The 17,002-nt window shown below is 40.9% G+C and overlaps 1 protein-coding gene across 1 annotated transcript in view; it reads left to right on the top strand.

Moving 5' to 3' along the window:
• The first annotated feature begins 1,625 nt into the window (after nt 1–1,625).
• OCLN (occludin) overlaps nt 1,626–17,002 on the top strand; it is a 46,929-nt gene continuing 31,552 nt past the window's right edge. The window contains exons 1-4 of the mRNA XM_004678228.2: nt 1,626–1,732; nt 7,021–7,137; nt 11,631–12,309; nt 15,200–15,361. Coding sequence (XP_004678285.1) covers nt 7,088–7,137; nt 11,631–12,309; nt 15,200–15,361 — 891 coding nt within the window. The 5' untranslated portion in view covers nt 1,626–1,732; nt 7,021–7,087. The remainder of the gene's footprint in view (nt 1,733–7,020; nt 7,138–11,630; nt 12,310–15,199; nt 15,362–17,002) is intronic.

Genomic DNA, 17,002 nt, shown 5'->3' with positions numbered 1-17,002 from the left:
AACTCAACTTCTCTTCAGAACATGTAAAAATACACTATAAAATAATAGACATGTGTTTATAAATCTGAGGGTATTAGGAAATGTTCCCTTGTTTAATTATAAACCAAATGGAATGTTTGGGGATTTTAGTAATCTGACATTGAACATTAAGAGGATTAACCTGATTTCCTGAGTGTTAACAACACCAATTTAAACTGCATCACTCAAAAAATGACACAGCCATACTAAAATAATTGTACCAATGACTTCATGAAGAATACCAATTAAATTAATTACCTGTTAAGGCTGTCATTATTTAAAGTACCTATCTATAATGTTTTACTTCCTTAACTGTTGAATAGTGCGTCAAGATCTAATGTATAAGTCACACTTTTAACTACTTAAAGGCGGAGAAGTGGGTGGGATTTTTGTAAGAAATGTATCAATAATGCTTACATTCCAGATTGGAACACAGAGTTGAAGCAGGATTTAAGCCTAAATTCTAGCCTTCAACACAGATAGTTAAACTGCCAGAACTAATACTGCCATTCTGGAGTAGTACAAGCTAAATAATATATTGAAATACAACATACACATATAAAAGTGTACACTTCTTTAGGTACAGGCTGAATTTTCCTAAGTAAACAGTTCTTTGGAACCAGCCCCCAGGTCAAAATACACAGCATACAGAATTAGGGTTTTGGTATTTTCCCCCCCTAAGTCAAAGAAAATATTAAAGTGGTTTAAACCTTCCCATTCTCCCTCCCCCACCCCCAAAAGCTAACTCTCCAGCTTATCATTGTTAAATGTGGAGAGGTGGGACAAAGGCCCCGAAAAAGTGTATGTACGGGACTGTGCACTTAATTTTGATGGCAAATGTACCGAAACCGGTATTACAATACTTCATCTTCATTTAACAAATCTGAGTAATGAAATGTTTTATTTTCCCTAGCTCCACAGTTCCTAAATTGACGCAAGACTTAAAAATCTCCCGCACCTGGAAGTTTTATTCCACCAAAACTTCAACCAAATTTTAGGTATAGTTAAATGTTCTGTGAGCACGTGTCTTTCCTGCCAAACGGCTGAATACCCCGGGGTCCCCTTGGGGGGAACAGTCTCTGCAGACCGCAGTTGGCCTCTCCAGGCCAAGCACTTCGCGCGTCTACCAGAAGCCTGCGGACCTCCGAGAGCGCCCCAGGGAGCCCAGGCCCGCCGCCCGCCTTCGAGAAGCCCCAGTCCCTCCGCGGCGGCGGCGGCGGGCCCCCCACCTCCCATCCGAGCGCCGCGCGGTTCCTTTAACTTGGCGGGCTCCGGAGTGTGCAGAGATCGCCTGGTTCCTCCCGCCTCCTTCTCCACCCCTCCCTCCTCCTCCCACCCGAGTTTCAGGTGAATGGGTCACTGAGGGAGGAGGTAGCCACACCACACCCTCTGCCAGCGTCCCCCTCATTCATCTTCCTTCCTCGGGTAGAGGCGGCGGGACTCGCGGGAGAGCGGGCCTGAGCGCCTAAGGGCCAGAGCGGGGCGCAGCAGGTGGGACTGGCGGTCGCCGAGCCCAGGACTCCCGCACGGCGGCCGGGCGTTGGTGCGCATGCCCGGGGGCTGGGCAGGTGGGTGGGGCGGGGCGGAGGGCTGCGCCCCTGTCGGGTCCCGAGTGGCAGCCCGCGGCCGGCGCGGCGTCAGGTGCGCCCGCCAGGTGAGCGCGCTCCTGGCATCTCGCCGTCCGCGCTGAGTCGGGCCCAGCTGCAGGGAGTAGGTGAGCCGTGGGCGCGGCGCCCGGGGCGCGTGGTAGCCCCAGTGTTGGCGGGGAGACAGCGCGCCCCGGTCGGCTGTGGAGGCGCGGGGAGAGGCCGTCCGGCGCGGGTTTCGGTGGCGGTTTCGCCTGTGGGCAGGGACTGTCGGGGGGCAGAGAGATTCGGGTTCGCGGAGAGAGAAGGGCTGGAGGCCGGGGAGGGCCTCTCCCGGTGAGGTGTCACTTGGACTTCACGATCGGCTCTTTCGGCGAAGAAGCGTAAAGTCCCCAGCCTGGCGGCGCCCGCAACTTTTCGTGTTTGAGGCAAAGTGTCGGGAACCTGCGCTCAGTTCTCCGGCTGAAGTTCTGGGGTCCTCAAAGAAAGGGGCTCAGCTGTCGCCTCCATAGGGCTTCTGAGCCCGAGGACTGGAGGGAGGGGGCCTCGCCGGCCCGGGAGCAGCTTAGATCCTGGAGACCTCGTCGTTCCGATCCCCACCCACCCACCCCTTTGGGTATCCTGGGGTGGGGTGTCGGGTGTAATCCGTGAAATATTCCTGCATTTGCTGTATCTGCTTTGAATCCACTTTGTGGGAGCCCGCGTCGACTTAAGCTGGGGGGCGGGAAGCGCATTTCCACTGAAGCTGTACTTCGAGGGAAGCTCCTCGCGCTGCGGATTCTCACCCGTGACCAGAGGCCGCCGCCAGGTGGGCAGACCTGCCTGCGGGCGTCCCTGCTGGGCGGGCGCGCCCTTGGGTTGCTCCAGGGCGCGGTGGGGGCGCACGGGTGCCGGGAACGCCATCCGGCGGGGCCGCGTTGTTTTGAGGCTTCCAGGGAAGAGAGGTCACAGCCTGCCGACATGTTGCCTGCGTCGGAGGAAGTGTGCGGGAGAGGTGGGTTGAGGGGCCAAAATGGCCTCTGCATCATGCTGCTGGAAGGACAGTTCGAGCCCCTCGAGTCCCAGGTGGAGCGAGTGAGCCCGAGCCGAAGGCCGTCCTGGCGCGCCGGGCAAAGTGCCCACCTGGGAAATGACCCGGGGCAGGGAGGAGTCAGCCTTCAGCCTAGCGTGTGGCTCCCACGCACAACAAGTGTATTATTGGGATCCCTGGAAAAAAGAAACCCTTTCTATGAAGGCACTAAGGCGACTCATACTGTGAGTGAAAACGAGTTCTTTCTGGATGGAGGTAGAGTTCTCAAACTCCGCATTGCTGAGCGCAGTAGTAGTTCTTTTGTACTGTACGCAAGGAACCTATTTTCCTTACGGGTGTTTTAAAATAGACATTTTCATGGTAGAGGCTCAGAATAAACAATACTTTTGCTTTTTAGAGTTTTTCACTTATTTAATTAGTGGGTGGTGCCTCCTTTGTGAGGAGATGGAGAGAAAGAAAAGTTGGGAGATTTGGAGAGCTTCCAGGCTGTTCAGGGAAACGGTGGGCAGTACTTCGTGTGTGGATCACTCTGCCGCTCAAGCTTAAAGGTAGATCTTTCTAGTACTCCCATTTAAAAGGTGAGCAAATCCGTGCAGCCGAAACGTTACAAGTGACTGACTTGAGAACTATTTCAGCTAGTGAAGAGCAGGTATTTTTATAAAGCCATCTAGCTGTTCTTGCTATTTTTAGCAACAGAACCAGATTTGGGGAATTTTCCTGGAATTCACTACTTTTCACTAGTCCCTATTAAGTGTCCAGTGAGTTTTCTGCATCTTGCTTAATGTAAAGATAAAATTCTACCTGTTTTCTTCCAAATGTAGTATTGGAATTACTGCCCTTTCAAGGGAATGGTATACACCGTATAAACCACATACATTAGCTAACACTGACAATCTTTCACTTTCCCAGAAACATTGCAGAGGGAGTTTCTTCAGTTGCATTTCAAGGTTTACTCAGAATATTTAGTACCTTTTTTCAGCCACATTATTATTTACGAAATTATTAGAATAAAAAGACCATGCAGGCACTGGTTTTGCCTTTTGTTTTAGCCTGGGTGCTTGCGGCTGTTCTGTGATGCAGTGCTTTCCTGTGTTGAGTGTGGTATGAATCAGCTGGGGAGCTTAGTAAAATGCAGATTCTGATTCTTAAGGGGGTGGGGGGCCGAAATTCTGCCTTTTTATCAAGCTCCCTGGTGATGTCCTTAGGTTTGTCTTTATCCCTCCCCTTCCCCCTTTGTTTTCTTTCTTCCTGTCTCTGAGACTGTGTGAGCTCTTAAGTACTTCCATTGTACTCAGCTTGAGGGATTGTAGTTGCTGGTTAGCTGTCTGAAGAACTTCAAGGCATTCACTGCTGAATTGAAATCCCAAATCTAATGTGGGTTGTTGAGTGTATGAATCAAATATTTGTACCAGATACTAGTTCTAGGGATCGGAAATGTTTAAAAGTGATGGTCTAGACAGACATCTAAATGCTTGGGAAGCTGATAGTCCACTTGGGATAGGATGGTGGCAGGAAAATAGGTTCGGTGTATAGAGTATGCCGAGAGGAGAGAGGGGTGCAGCTCTGAGGAGATAACATTTGAGCTGACACCTGAGTGGCAGTCATCTGCCCTATAAAGACCAAATCCCACCTTAGAGTGATGCCTTTATTTGTTACCAGAATCATCTGGAGAGCTTATTGAAAATGCAGTCTCACACAGGGAACTAGTCTATTTCAAACTCTACCTAATTTTTAAATTTTAGGCAACTTACTAACAGTGTACCTATAAACTAAATAGACTCAATAATATCAGGCATAACTTTAAAAACTTCTTAAAGGCAAGTTAAGTATTATTGCATGTGATCAAAGGAACAACCTGTTCTTAAATACAATTTGTTTTAAAGAATTTTGGGACATAGCATTTTCAGGCTTTTCTTTCTCAGCCTAGCTAGGTTTTCTAGTAAGACAGTTTTTGAACAGAAAACAATTTTAAGGGAGAGCTTTTTTAAAAAATACTTAAACACTAGCTGTCTCTTGGCTTAACATAGTCAGCAAGACTCTTCTCCTTCCCCTTTGCACCTGGCTCTTACTAGATGTTTGATTTTATGTCATGATACAGGTTCTATGAAGACGACCAGGAGCTCTTTAGGCAAAACCTGTGTTTTTTTTTCCACATTTTCTTTATTCCTTCACTCAGCATATACTTATTGACCAGAGACTGTTAATGTTGCTGTGCAAGGCTTTGGGCAGTAGTTTGTTCTTGGTTTTCTTTCTTTTTTGGCCATGGTCTTAAGGCACAGTCACGTATTACCTTGAGAGAGACATTAGAGGTAATTCTTCTAGTCCAGGCCCCCTAAAATATAAAACAACTTAGGTTTTGCATAAATGGCATGAGATCAAATTGTTATTCACTATTTTTGGAGGGTGTGTACATCAGAGTCAGGGAGAGACTTCCTAACATTGAGTTGAAATCTGACGCAGTGTTGTTTAGTTTATTTTTTTAAAAGGACTACAAACACGTTACAGCTATTTGAAGGCTGCCATACTGGTCCATCTAATGCTGAATCTCCAGGCCAACCATTTCCTGTTATTCCAGTCATTTCTCTTAAGAAATGGTTTTTCTAGCTTCTTCACAATTTAAGCAAACTCCCAGAGAGGCACCTATTGGGAAGTGATATACAAACTTCAGGGTTCTGCAGAGGTGTATTTCTTTTTAATAATTATTGTCCCCCCTATCTAACTACTATCTCTGAATACTGCCCTCAGTGCTGGACAGCTTGTTACATTTGGTTCAAAGTCTCACTTTTAAAGTGAATGGTTTTAATGTCATATCTCCCTTATCCAGTATTTACACTATTGATTTTTAAACTGATTTTGTAAATTTTTTTTCATGCCTACAGTGTTTTAAAGTGGGGATAGTATAAGTAAATGTCAAAATACTGAAATTTCAGGATAGCCACTTTTCTGAGAATATTTTTGCTTATCTTTAATACCTCATCTTATTTAATTATCCTAGCCTAGAGGTCACAATTATTCCCAGCTTTTACAGAGGAAGATGGCTTCAAGGAGATGAGGAATGTGTCCTCTAATTGTGAGCTTTTTAAAGCCAGTGGGCTTGTTTTAGAGGGCACCACTGAAGCATGGCAAAGAACTTGGTCAGTATTGATGTACTCGTAACTAGTGAGTTTGTTATCCTTTCCACCATTTTATCAGCTGCAAATCTGTATGAGCTTGTCTTGTCTACTTTGCCTAAGTCACTGCTGGAGACTTTCCTCTCAGGAAACATAAGTGGTCTTCATTCTGACTAGGTATCATTATTCAGCCTTGTCGAAATCTAGCTAATCAACTAGATTGTCAGAACAGATTTCCTAAGAATGTATTCAAGAATCCTAGAGTTCTCTCTGTATTCCCTTTATCTGCCAATTGGTAAACTTCTCAAAAAAAAGGAAGTGAAGTTGGTGAGACATAACTTGTTTTTATGATATGATATGACCTATCTATATGAAATTACTTGCTTCACAATTATAAATCTCTGCTCTTAGAAGAGACATACTAAACGAACTTTGAATTTATGAACATCTTGGAACGGAATTTTATTGTCTGAATTTTGGACAAAATTTCAACGTAAACACACGTCTGGATTGATTTAAAATTTTCAAAACTACTGTTGACTCGATGGTTTTTGTCAAAAACCATCGAGTCAACGGTAGTTGCTGTTTTCTTTCTGAAAGATTATTTTGCAAACTTAATTTCCACAAGCCCTCATGGTGTAGTCACTTTTATCTCTCAGATGTTTGTTGTTTTTTAGGCAAAAATTATGTTTGATTTTGCAGATTTGGAAAAGGAAATAAGGGGGAAATGTCTATGTCACCATTTTTAGGTATATTTTATAATCGTTTATAATATAAAAGCTTTTTAGCCAATTAGATTATGCTGTTGACACATTGAGGGGTTAGGGTTAGTATGTGCTAGACATTGCTATATATGCACTTTACACGTTCTCTAATTTTGTATGAACTTTGAAAATAGGAAACATTTAAATAAATTTTCCATATCTCCCTTGTTTTTTGAAGTGACGATTTCTTTTTTTAAATGTCATTTTTTGTGAAACTTGTTACTACAACTTAGAACTTCACATTTAAACAATATTTGCATACCAGCTATGTGTAGAACATGATGTGAAGTGCGCTGAGAACTTGTGGCTAAATGATTCCTATGCTCAAGTGATTACCTGTGCTCAAGGAATTAATGATCCAACATGTGAAAATGGCACTGGGAAGCAAAGAGACATAACAATGGTGTGAAAGACCCAGAATGAAATACTTATGATTGGTATCATTCATTTTCTTAGTGATACAAGGAAACTGAGCTCTGTAGTAATGCTATTACCCTACTTATGTTGCTTAGATTGGCTTATCTTGGGAGTTACCAGGCATTGCTCATCCAGAAGATCAGGTGACTATTGACATCAGCCATGTCCTCGAGGCCTTTTGAAAGTCCACCTCCGTACAGACCTGATGAATTGTAAGTAAATACTTTTTTCAGGTTTTTCTTCCTTTCTAGAAAAATCTGTCACTTAATAGGTGAAATATAATTTCACCTATTAAGTGTTTGTTTGCTTTTAAAAATAAAGTGATACATATTTGTAAATTTGAACCAAAGGACATACAGTGAAAAGTGAGTTTCCATCTTATTCTTAACTGCCAGGATGATTTTTCTCTAGAGTGGCAGCCACTGTTTCATATTGCTAATGTTTGCTTCAATACATCCTAAACTTCTATTATCTCTTTTTTGTTTTTCACAAATGGTATCAAGCATTGCATAATGCTTTATTGAGATAAAGTTCATTTATCATCTAGTTCACCCATTTTGAATGGACAGTTCACTGGTTTTACTATATTGGTGGTCCTCAGATAATGTTGTTTTGTTCAAATGCTAATGAGGAATAAAAAATGTCTTTTAAAAATTATTTATTTATGCATACAAAAGCTGAGGTGTAGGCCAGAGGTGCAGGCAATAAGAGGATTCACCAGAGACAGAGTAGCGAACAGAACAGGTGAACTGACTGAAATACACTGCTGAGGGGAGCTGGAGGTGAGACCAGAGAGGTCTGCTGTGCCGTGTGGGTCACCTTCCTGGCCAGGGATCAAACCCAAGCTGTAGAAGCTGTGGATTGCTTCATAGTGCTGACACATAATCTGTAATCCCTTGCACCACCAGGGAGGCCTCAATAAAAAAATAACTTGACCAACATTGAACAAAACAATGTTATTCAAGAACTTGATTTTCTCTTAAAAAGCCTGTTTCTAAGATCCTATCAGTGACATTGAGAACTTAAGATATTCATCACCACAATGAATTATAGAAATTATCGTCCCTCCTCCCCTTGCCCAAAACCCCTGCACTCTCCATTTAACCATACCAGCTTACTTTCCGTTTCTAATTTGTTTGTTTCTGGATATTTCCTATAAGTACAATCATTCAGTACATAGTCTTACGTGACTGACTTTCAATTAGTGTAATGGTTTCCATGTTGTCAATTTTAGGAGTGTCCTGCCATTATATCAAACAAGAATCAAAACTGAGGCTTCTTGACTTCTTTAGTCATTGGGGGAACCTAACAACGCGTCCTTAAATTTAAAATTTTCAGACATTGTTAGGAATTTCCTCTTTCAGATAGCTTGTAGCTTTAATGCCTTGATAGCTGTAGTAGGGGTTGTGTTCCTATTATGTACTATCTGAATTTGGTAGAGACAGTTGTTTATGACAAGTTGGCTTCTAAATTTATACAAGTAGTAGTAGTTAGGCAATGCTCTATTAACCTGGTATTAATTTTGTGTTGCTTTCGTAAACAGTGGTGAAATGTGATATAGAAAAGGGTATAGAATGGGGCCCTCTCTGGTTGCAGAACAGGTTTGGACACAGCACTGCCAGCTGGCCATGTTCACTTCAGTGGGCGTTTGATCCCTGGCTCCAGAGGTGACCCACATGGCACGGCAGATCTCTCTTGCCTCGCCCTCTTCTGCTCTCAGCAGTGTACTTTGTTGATCTACCTGTTCTGCTCCCCACTCTGTTTCTGGTGAATCCTCTCACTGGCCCTGCACTTCTGACCTGTACCCCAGTTCTGTATGCATAAAGAAATAAATCTTAAAAAAAAAAAAGAAAATACAGAATGTATATATGAGATGATGAAGAAAGACAAAGTAAAACCATCACCTAGGTTTAAAAGAATCAACATTTCAAGTATCACCTGGGCCTTCTTTTCCTGTGAATCACTTCGATAACATACTGTCATTACTCACTTTTCTCTATCTTACCACATCTGAGCAGTGGTCTATTTTTACTTGTTTTTAAACTTTATATGACCATACCATGTGTGTGTACTTTTCTGTCTTACTTCTTTCAACATTACTTCTGACACTTACCCACATTGCACTTCATTTTTTTTTTTTTTTAAAGATTTATTTATTTATTCATACAGAACTGGGGTACAGGCCAGAGGCTCAGGGACGGTGAGAGGCTTCACCAGAGACAGAGTGGGGAGCAGAACAGGCAGATCAACGAAGTACACTGCTGAGGGGAGCAGCAGGCGGGTCAGGAGAGGCCTGCCGCGCCATGTGGGTTATCTCCCTGGCTGGGATGAAAGTCATTCTGTAGTGGCTGCAATAGCTTAATAGTGTTGTGCTTTAACCCATTGCACCACCAGGGAGGGCCTTTTGTCTTTATTTTTTGAAGAAGTTGTAGTGTCATAGTAATTGAGGAAAGAGACAGAGATTTCCAAATGCCCCCTGCCCTCACACATGCATTGTCTCTCTGCTTATCACTGTCCCCCACCACAATAGTTGACCCTATTTAACATTATTCATACATCATACATATTTAACAATAGGGGTTTTCTCTTTGTGGTGGTACATTGTTGTTGTTTTTTTCTTCCCTGTGATGGCTCTATACTTTATACTGAACAATTCATCCTAGTTTGGCCCACCCACATTGCAAATGCTCAGTAGATCCATGTGGCTAGTGGCCACTATATTAGACAGCCTAGGTCTGTAGTATTCTACTATGCAGATAGAGCACAGTTACTGTTCCACTGTGGATAATATTTGTATTATTCCCAGTTTTGCTTTATCATAAACAAGGCTGCTCTGAACATCATATTGTTGGTGGAAGTAGGTGTGATACAGTCATTTTGGAGAACAGTTTGATGTCTGATAGATTTGAAGATACCAAAAAAAAAAAAAAAAAAAGTGACCCAGGAATTACATTCCTGGTTATAAACCCTAAAAATATAAGTGCTTGTGTGTACCAGAATGCATGTTCATGTATGTTCAAAACTAGTCTCTTCAGGGCATCTCCAAAAGGAGAGAGCCCACATATGCAAGTAGGATGAACGGGCTGTAGAATTTTCATACTTCATATTTTCAAACACCAGCTTAACATTCTCTTTGGTTTCTTTTTCATTCTCATTCTCATATACCTTGGTAATTTCTTTGAATTCACATGGTTAGCACCCAGTAGTAAGTTACCTTTCCTTTTTTTTCTCCCTAATTATGTTTATTGAGGTACAGTTGGCTTATGTCATTGTATCTGCTTTGGGGGTTATAGGTTCAAACCTCTGTATGTTTTCACACCATGCCTACCACTAGTGTCCCAGTAATCCGCTACATATTCCTCTGGGTCCCTCCTTCCTCACTTCTATCTCACCCCCTCTCCCTCTCTGGTTGCTTTAGTTTTGTAGTTAGATCATACGAGTTTACTATTAGTTTGGTTTTATCTGAAGATGTCTTACTTTAAAAGCAAAAGCACTGGGGTTAGTTTAGGAATTAAATTTTGCGTCCTCAAGCCTAAATTTCTTACATTCAGTGTGTCTGTTGCATGCAATGTACTTACAACTTAACTACTGAGTTCATCAGGTATCCTTGTAAAGGAGATTCAAGATTTATTTTGGTGATATCATACTGAAAAACCCTTGTGTATTTGATTTATTTTATAACTTTCACCATAAAGAATTCAAAATCATGTTGGGATTTGGTTGATGTGTTACTATTCTGACAGAAACCACACTCTGTGGGACCTGGACTGTGGCTCTGTTCATTGTTGTGTCCCCAGTGAACCTAGGCCTGACAGCTGTAGTAAACAGCTCTCACATGAAGAATCGATGTGCTTTGTTAGATAGGAGAGTGAGGTTGCCAGGAATTGATCACAGCTATGGGTAGGCCAATATAGGTGTCATATTTGAATGCACGAGTCTCAAGTCACACAGGCAGAAAGATACCATTCTTAGATACTATTGTTCTAATCTGCTTGGGTTCCATCCTCAGGGATTTTGATTATATTGATAAGGAGTGCTCCATCTGGGGAATTGGATATGTTTTCTCAGTTCATTCTAATATGCAGTGAGACTTGGGAACCTCTACTCCATAGAAACTAGAGCAGTCATTCTCAGTGGACAGTTCCCAGAGCAGAAGCAGCAGCAACAGCCTCATCTGGAAACTGATCTGAATAAGCAAAAACTGAAGGAATAAGCAACTCAGGGAAAACGATGTCTGTTTTTACATACCCTTCAAGTAATTCTGATAAACTGGTAACTTGTTCAGTGAGTGTTGGAATCAGTTTGGATTACTACAGCAAAGTACCGTGGACAGAATAGTCGATTTCTCACATTTTTGGAGGCTGAAAATCCAAATCATGGTGAGGTTCTGGTGGTCACCTTTTTTGGGTTTAGGTCCTCTGTAAAAGAGATAATAAGTTCTCTGGCCTCTTTTGTGAGGACCCATTCATGAGATGTTACCCTTATGACCTAGTTACCTCTCAAAGGTCTCATTCCAAATAACCATCATATTGGGGTTGGAATTTCAATATTTAAACTTTTTTGGGGGTGGAGGTCACAAGCAAAGGAGTACTACTGAGAAGTTTCATTTACAATAGTTGGTTTAAATTAGTTCCAGTACTTTGTACATTCTGTCTGTTTACTACCCAAAAGTGCTAACTTGCAATTGTTTTCATATGTATTTCAGCAAACCCAGTCATTATGCTCCAAGCAATGACATATATAATGGAGAGATGCACGCTCGGCCAATGCTCTCTCAGCCAGCATATTCCTTCTACCCAGAGGATGAAATTCTTCACTTCTACAAATGGACCTCACCCCCGGGAGTGATTCGGATTCTGTCGATGCTCATTATTGTCATGTGCATTGCCATATTTGCTTGTGTAGCCTCCACACTTGCCTGGGATAGAGGCTATGGAGCTGGCATACTGGGAGGGAGCATAGGCTACCCATATGGAAGTGGCTTTGGCAGCTATGGAAGTGGCTATGGCTATGGTTATGGCTACGGCTACGGCTATGGAGGAAGTTATACAGACCCAAGAGCGGCTAAGGGCTTCCTGCTGAGCATGGCTGCCTTCTGTTTTATTGCTGCATTGGTAATATTTGTTACCAGCGTCATAAGATCGGAAATATCTAGAACAAGAAGATATTACTTAACGGTGATAATCATCAGTGCTATCCTGGGCATCATGGTGTTTATTGCCACCATTGTCTATATAATGGGAGTCAACCCCACTGCCCAAGCTTCCGGATCTATGTACAGCTCACAAATATATGCCCTCTGCAACCAGTTCTATACACCTACAGCTACAGGACTCTATGTGGACCAGTATTTGTATCACTACTGTGTGGTGGATCCCCAGGAGGTATGAGTAATTTTGTTTATTTTCCTCCCTTTTTCCCTTCAGGTCCAAGATTATCAATTTGGGATCACTTTGGAGCCTTGAAAAAGTTACTAAGGCCCACGGTTACTTAAATCAGAATTGGGGACAGGGGCCAGGTGTCATTAAATATACCATATGATTCATCCATTTAAATAATAGTTCAGTGCTTTTAAATATATTTACAGAGTTGTACAACTTTTATTTACCACAGTCAATTTTATAACCTTTTACAAACACCAAAAGAAACTCCCTAACTACTAGCAATGTCTCTTCCTATCCCAAACCCTCCCTAGGCCTAGGTAACTACTAATCCTATTCTATAGATTTGCCTATTCTGGATATTTCATAAAAATGGAATCACACAATATGTGATTTTTTATTATTTGGCTTCTTATCATTGTCATTTTTAAGGTTCATTCATGGTATGGCATATATTGTTTGGATATACCACTTTTTAATTATCCAGTGATCAGTTGATGTATACTTGGGTGATTTGCACATGGTTGTTAAGAATAATCTCTATATTTGTATACAAGTTTTTGGGTGCACTTAGTTTAATATCTCTTGAGTATATATCAAGAGGTAGATTGCTGGGTCCTATGGTGATTGTGTTTAATCTTTTGAAGAATTACAAGATTGCTTTCCCACAAAGATTTGCATCATTTTCCAGTTACCAGAAATGTATGACAATTTCAATTTCTCCATATCTTCACAAGTATTACATTTGATTCTAGATATGCTAGTTGTTCTGAAGTGGTATTTTAATACTGATTTTATTTCCTTGATAGCTAATGATGTTGAGTATACTACTTTGTGCTTATTGGCCATTAGTATATTTTCTTTGGTGAAATGGTTAGAGTCGGCCCATTTTTTAATTGGGCTATTTGTATTTTGATTATTATGTCATAAGAATTCTTTATCTAATACATACAGTTTGCAAATGTTTTTGTTTTCTCTCCACTTTGTCATTCTCTTTTCATTTTCTGAATGTTTGTATAGATTTTTAATTTTGATGAGGTCTGATTTATTTTTTTTTTTGATTTTTGGTGATGAGTTCTAATTTCACTTTCTTTTGTTGCTTGTGCTTTTTTTTTTTTGTCATGTCTACGGACATTTTGTGTATTCAAGGTCACAATGATTTAGTCCTGTTTCCTTCTAGAGTTTTATAATTTTAGCTCTAGTTAGGTCTACAGTTAGATCTGTGGTTAATTTGAGTTCATATTGGACTTAGCATAAGAAAGGGGTCCAACAGTTTTGCATATATATACCCAGTTATCTTGGTACCATTGGATAAAAGGACTGTTTCTCCAGTTAGTTGTCTTCATATGTTTCTCAATCATGAATTAATTATAAATGTGAGGATTGATTTCTAGATTTCAATATGATTCCATTATATATATTTCTGTTCTTAAGTTACTACCACACAGTCTTGATTAATGTAGATTTTTAATAAGTTCTGAAGTTGGAAGAAGGGAATCCTCCAACTTAATTTTCTTCTTAGATTGTTTTAGCTAGATTTGGAGTTGGCATTTTCAGATCATGTTAGGATCGCCTTGTTGATCCGTTTCTGCAAAAGAGCAAGCTAGGGTTTTGAAGGATTGCCTTGAAACCTATAAGATCAATTTGCGGAGTATTGTCATCTTTATAATAAGTCTCCTGGTCCATGAACAGGGGATGTCTTTCCATTTATTTAGGTCTTTTAAAGTGTTTTGTAATCTTCAGAGTATAAAAAGTCTCCAGGTGATTCAGATGTGCAGGTGCTTTGGGAGCTCACCATTAGGGTATGTGTCACCCTCATAAATTAGGAAAATGTTTCTGGGTCATTAATCTTTCTTGTTTTTTCATTCCTTACACTGAGTCAGGAATTCCCATTCTTTTACCTGAATGAGTCATTCTTTGGGATTAGACCTCCTATAATAACTACTGTTATTATGAAGGTTGAAATGTATTTTCCTCAAATGTAGATTTTCAGAATGTTGACAGTCAGAGGTACTGTTATCAATAAGGCTGAGAGTTTGTGTTCCTCTCCTATCACACTCACATCTTCTGGACACCCAAAACCTGTGTTCTTTGGGAAAGGTTATTATGCAAAGTGAGATTCCCAACACCCATTAGCAGACATCCAGGGCAGAGACTGGGTACTGGCCTCAATTCCAAGTGCCTGGAAGTGAGTGTATCACTTAATATACCTGGGAGGCACTGGGAAGGCTTGACCAGGACCCTAGCTAGTCAGTACAAAAAAAGATTTCTAAAATAGGGAAACCTGCCATAATAAATGGCTCATTATTCCCTTCTTTTCTAATTTATAGCTCAGTTAGATCAATCTGTATGATTTACAGTAAAGTAGATCCTTTTTAGACTGAAAATGCCATTCAGTATAAAACATTTGCCAAAGCACGTGTTAAGAACAAAATTATTAACATAACTGGATTTAAAAAGCTACTTTTAAGAGCATTATACAGCCTTTCAGAAGTATCAGTTAATTCACTGGCCATTACTATCTTTTTTATTAAAATGTGGCCCAGTGATGCTCAAGGTTTGAAACTAATTTTCTGCAGTTCTAAGGTGGTGTGGTGGGCGGGTAATACCTAACCTTAAACATGTTCTGAGGAATAAAGTGCGCACGCATGCGTGTGTGTGTGTGTGTGTGTGTTGTTAGCTTTAGCCTAAGTGGCGTGGATTACACTTCATATTATCTCCTTTCCCCTCTTATTCCTAAAATATAACCGTTTGCATCAGTTTTATATCAGTTAACCACAGCTGTTTAGTAGGTTCTAAGGTAGATAAGGATTTGAATAATTATTAGAAGGTGGATTGGGATAAAGTAAGTAACCAAAATCTCATCATGTTAATAACTTTCATTTCTTTCTAGGCCATTGCCATTGTCCTGGGGTTCATGGTTATTGTGGCTTTTGCTTTAATAATTTTCTTTGCTGTAAGAACCCGAGGAAAGATGGACCGCTATGACAAGTCAAATATTTTGTGGGACAAGGAACATACTTACGATGAGCAGCCTCCTGATGTTGAAGAGTGGGTAAGTGTAAAAAAAATAGCAAACCCCTAGTCATTTATTAAATCCCCAGGGTTCTTTCTTTGAACTTGACTTTTAGTGCATCCTGATTAGCATTACAATTTGCATATGTTGCAAAAGTGGTGCTGCAGTTTTTATTCAGGATCTTAAGAAAGTAGGGTAAGTACAAAATGTTTTACTGCAAGGTAAAATCAGATCTCCATTTGTAAGAAGTGAGTCTAGAGTCATGTGGAAAGACAGAACTGGGCCTATGAAAAACAAAATTTTCCCCTGCTGCCCTTATTTTTCTCCTTATAATTTTGGAGGGTATAACTATAGCTCAGGATGTTTGCTGTCTTGGGTCAAGATGGGCAAGAGTATTTTGGAGTTAACAGGTGGCAAACCTTTAAACTTTTTATCTGGATAGTACCCTGACAAAGCACATGAATAATTCTAAGCTATTTGTCAGTGGTGACTACTCTGATGAGGCAGAGAGAGAGAGATTAGAACAGTTTCCTTTTATGTATATACCGTCATTAATCCTATCACGGTATATACATCACGGGGGGGCTTCCTTTACAGTAGGATTTGCTGAGAGCCCAGAAAGTCCTGCTCTCCAGACATGTCCCCCAGATGTCTGTTACTGATGCCTTATCTACCTGTAGGGATATTTGGAGTGAACCTGTTTCTTGGAAATCATCTGTTAGGATTCTCTTAAAAGCAACCTCAGCAACTGCCAGCATAGCTTTCTTTGAGAAGATTGATTTCTTGCCATGACAGTTAATTAAGCCTTCTGGACACTGGTTTCAGGGTAGGTTTGTCTTGGTGAATGTCATGGAGAGGATTGGCAGGGGTAGGGGTGGATATCACCGCTGATCAGATCAGGGGTAAAGCTATACCTCACTCTGGTGGGCCCTTAGTCCTACTTGTTCTATACATCTTGAGTGTTCAAGAAATCTAGAAATAGTAGATGAATTTCCTTTTAGTTAAGCAGAAATGAAGTCTCTTAGGAAATCAGAAGGTGCGGGTATGCATGCACCACTGGAATGTCGGTTCCTCCCTGTGCTCCAAGCCTGCTTGTTCTTTTTTTCCCCTCCATAAAGCATGAAGGTGTTAAGGAGTGTTTTCTTTTGACCTTTAGCTCCAGGCAAGGCCACCTGTAGATGGAATAGGACAGTCTGTTGTGAACTATGAAGTAAATGTTTCGATGAGAGTTTCTGGGTGTGTCAGTTTTCACTGGCTGTTGGGTTTGTTTACTTATGGTTTCGAGAGCCCTTAAAAAAAAGAAAGAGAGACTAGTACTGTTGTAGTAGAGTCCAGTGAACTTTGGTTTCTTATTTGCTTTTACTGTCATGTAGGTTTAATCAGTTCTAGGTGCTTTTGATAATTTTGTAGAAGACAGTCATAAGTACTTCTGAGGGAGATGATACTGAAGCTGACCAGCGTTAGCTTTTAAAAAGGCATGGTGTCTATTATGCTTTCTCATTGAATCTCTGGGAATTTGATGCTACCCTATTGGTTATTTATGTGAACCTCTTAGATTCTCCATATTAATTAATTAATATATTTGTTACATGAAATGTAGTCATCTGTTGAATAGAAAGTGTTTGATTTTTGAGTGCAGGTATGTTTAATAATTGATCACTTGAAATTCTTTTTTTTTTT

Source organism: Condylura cristata, unplaced genomic scaffold (genome assembly GCF_000260355.1).
Source record: "Condylura cristata isolate star-nosed mole 26May11 unplaced genomic scaffold, ConCri1.0 scaffold00007, whole genome shotgun sequence".
Taxonomy (NCBI): Eukaryota; Metazoa; Chordata; class Mammalia; order Eulipotyphla; family Talpidae; genus Condylura; species Condylura cristata.
The sequence above is the reverse complement of the archived record's forward strand: the minus strand, read 5'-3'. Positions and strand labels throughout refer to the sequence as shown.